Source organism: Capsicum annuum, chromosome 2, assembly GCF_002878395.1.
Source record: "Capsicum annuum cultivar UCD-10X-F1 chromosome 2, UCD10Xv1.1, whole genome shotgun sequence".
Taxonomy (NCBI): Eukaryota; Viridiplantae; Streptophyta; class Magnoliopsida; order Solanales; family Solanaceae; genus Capsicum; species Capsicum annuum.
In genome coordinates, this window is record NC_061112.1 from 55988454 (window position 1) to 55992411 (window position 3958).

At 37.3% G+C, this 3958-nt stretch overlaps 1 protein-coding gene across 1 annotated transcript; it reads right to left on the reverse strand.

Moving 5' to 3' along the window:
- Window positions 1-437: 437 nt before the first annotated feature.
- LOC124896157 lies at window positions 438-1379 on the reverse strand. The gene is made up of 2 exons (XM_047407695.1): window positions 1029-1379; window positions 438-986 (listed from the first exon to the last, which is right to left on the reverse strand). The coding sequence occupies exons 1-2, from the start codon at window positions 1377-1379 to the stop codon at window positions 438-440; spliced, it is 900 nt and encodes a 299-aa protein (XP_047263651.1).
- Window positions 1380-3958: the final 2579 nt, after the last annotated feature.

The window sequence follows — 3958 nt, forward strand, 5'->3', positions numbered from 1 at the left end:
CCACCCCCTTCTTGCCAATCGATCCATCACTTGATCCATGAACGGCATCGAAAAGTGGTCTTTCAAAGTCCATGAATTTAGTTTGTGGTAGTCCATGCAAACTCTCCACCCAATCATAGGCCTGAGTAGAATCAACTCATTCCGTTCATTTGAAATAACAGTCATACCTCTTTATTGGGAACACATTGAATTGGGCTCACCCATTTACTATCGAAAATAGGATAAACCAATTTTGCGTCCAACCACTTAATAATTTCCTTCTTAACCACCTCTTGCATCGGTGGTTTAAGACGGAGTTGGTCCTCGATGGTTGGAGTACAATATTCTTCAAGTTGTATCTTATGAGTGCAGATGCCAGAGGGAATGCCAATAATATCTGCAACAGTCCACCCTATTGCTCTTTTGTACCTCTGAAGTACTAAAATAATTGCTTCCACCTATTTCTCTCCCAAATCAGCTATAATAATAATAGGTAGAGTGTTTCTATTGCCCAGAAACACGTACTGCAGATGCCCTAGTAGTTTTTTTAATTCCAACTCTGGTGGCTCTTCAACAGATGGCTTAGCCGATGGTGTTAGTTGATTAAAAAGATCAAGATCTAAATGTTTAAGAGTATAATAGTATGAACCCATTCCTATCAGAGCACAAACAGTCTCTTCATACTCTGCAATGCCTTCACGATCAAAATTTATAAGCACTGTAGCTAAAGGCTCGACATCAAACTTCTCCTCTATTGGCACTTCCTGCTCATCCTCATAATATACATCAACAATTGAAAACACACTCATTTCCTTATCCTTCTTCATTGATTGGCACACATAAAAGAGTACCACTTCATCATTCATCCTGAATAAGAACTCATTAGCTTGCAAGTCAATCAACACACTTTCAGTTGCAAAGAAAGGTCGACCCAAGATTATGGGCACTTTGAAATCCACCTCATAATCCAGAATGACAAAATACATAGGAAATATGAAGCTAGCCACCTTCACCAACACATCATACAAAATACCAACTGGTCATTTTACCAATTTATCTGCCATCATAAGTCGCATATTAGTGGGTGTGGGATCTCCTAAACCCAAATTTTTATAAATAGCCAATGACATCAGATTGATGCTCACTCCCAGATCACATAAGGCCTTAGCAATTTCTAGAGATCTAATCGTACAAGAAATATTGAATGGCCCTGGATCTTCTTTCTTCTGTACCAAGGACCTTGTAGAAATAGCACTACAATAATGAAGATTATCCATCAGTTTATAACTCACTGCTCTTTTCTTCATCACAGGATCCTTTACAAATTTAGCATATCCTGACATTTGTTCTAGTGCCTCTTCCAAAGAAACATTCACAATCAGTTGCTGAAACATTTCCATGAATTTACTACACTTTGTATCATCAGCCTTCTTTTTCAATCTCTAAGGAAAAAGATATGGTGGTTTTGGGAGAGTATTAACCACTACTTTCTTTTTCTTCTCTTTTCCTTTTTCTAACTTATCAACCTATTGATGATTAGAAGGGATATCAATGCCATCCAGATTCTTAGACTCTACTGGATTACCCTTTTTAAGTTCAACATCTTCCTCGATCACCTCATCATTTATATCTTTGCCCAAAGAAGGGTCTGATAAAACCTTACCACTCCGTGTTATAATAGCCATGCATGAACCATCACTACGAGGGTTTTGAATTGTATCACTTGGTAGCATTCCATTCTTTCTCTTATTCAATGCTACAAAGAGTTGGCTCATTTATTGTTCCAACTGTTTGATCGAAGTGGAGTGCGAGCTTACCAAATGACTCATAGAGGAAAAATCAATCTTCACGGTAGTCACCCCAAAGTTGGTAGCCTTAGCTCCCTTTAGTAGTTTCTCTATTATGTCCTCCATGGACATCTTGCTAGAGCTACTTTCAGTATTATCTCTACTTCCAGGAGGTACATACAACCCACTTCTATCATTCTTGCTCTTTCAGTGTCCTTGATCCCGCTCCTTATATCTAGCCTTGTCATTATAAGTCCAACCGTGATTTCCTTGGCTATTGCGCCGAAAACCCCCTGGTTATTCAAATAATTTGCCTCTTTTTCTGAATCAGAATCATCTCTACCATGAGATGCAACGGCCTTCTCTTTTTCTGTCTTTGCAGATAATAAGTGCTTGGTCAACAAGTCCATTTGTATCTTCAAATATTCCATATCTTGATCGTATTTTTCCTCTTTCTTACGTTGTTTTGTAGTCATACCAATAGAAATAGTAGGTCTTCCTACCATAAAATCTTTGGTATACCAAGATCTACTTTGTTTGGTCATCTGATCAAGCATCTCCGAGGCCTCTAGAAAAGTGAGATCCATAAATGATCGTCCTGCTGCATTATCAACAACTGGTTTTGTAATAGAGTTCAAAGCTTGATAAAGAGTCTCCATCAGATGAATATCCATCATATTATGGTTTAGGTACTATATCAATTTCTTTTTAAACCTTTCCCAAGTTATGTAAAGAGCTTCGGTTGGGAGCTGTCTAAAATTACTGATCACATCCCTCAATTATACCCTCTTGGAGGGCAAATACAACCTTTCAAGGAAAGCCTCCTTCAAATGCCTCCAGTTGGTTATAGAATCAGGCGTCAGTTCGTTAAGCCATAATGTTGCCGCCCCAGATAGATAAAATGGAAATAACCTCAAGCGAATAGCATTCTGACCTACTCTAGGATTGTCAAAACACTTGCAAATAGTGACAAAATTCACCAAATGCATGTTAGGATTATCTCATGGAAGAACGCCAAATAACACTTTTAGATGCAGGAGTTGGATTATCGTATTGGTGATATTGAACTTTTCTCAAGGTGCTAGAGATGGAGGAATAATAGCTCCAGTTGCTCCTGCTCCATCCATTCCGTCATCATCATCATTACGATCATACTGAACAGGTTGGTGGTCCTGTCTTCCCCTAAAAAGGCAATTCCGATGTACATTGTGATTCACAGGTACAACTACATTCCCACCATGCCTTGGGTTTACAAGATCCAATAAGTCATCATCTCCTATGTTTTCATCATAAAGATTTGGCACCCGACTAGAGTTATCTGTATTTTACTGATTTACTTGAGCATTAGCCAAGGCAGCTAATCTTTCTGCCTCTTGTGGATCAGTCATTCTACAGATCAACTGAGGCTCCGAATGAATTGGTAATAATGGTCCACCTGATCTCCGTGTAATGTGCATACATAATTATCAAACTGCACAAACAAAAACAACAAATAAAAGTAAACCTTTAGGACACTTTGACCAAAGGGTCGATTAACAATCACAAACTTAATTGACAACCGTACTCCCCAGCAACGATGCCATTTTTGATAATGCTCAAACTACACCTATTTTATGAGAGACTAAGCGGTCATTGTCAAATATATAACCCAACAAGGTTAGGTGTCGAATCACACAGGGAATACTATGTTTACTTAGTATTGTGGTTGTTATTAGACTGTTGATTGAAGGTTCCTGAGCACAAAAAGGTGTTTTTTATTTATCAATTGTTTAAAAATGCTTGACACAGAAAGTAATCCATTTGTTGATTATATTAAAAATAGTAATTCAGTAAGAATAGTCAAACTAAGTTTATGGTTACCAAGATAGTTAAGTAGCTAGGGTTGTGAACTGTTTCGAATTCCCAATGAACAATTCTACTTGTAAGAGTAATTGAATTCTATGGTTTACCCATTACTTTCTCAACCTTAATGATTAATTTTATCCCTTTATTCTTTTAAACATAAGGAACATATCATTTATTCAACTATATTCTCACATGGGTTGATTCGGTTAAGGTATCTACCTTTAATCCAAAGGTTAAAGCTTTTAGATTTGTCTAAACCCTTTCTTTTCCCAACAAAAACTTTTCTATTCAAACAAGTGATGTTCTTAGGCTCACTTTTCAAGTTTGCAACAAAGAAAAGTTATTAA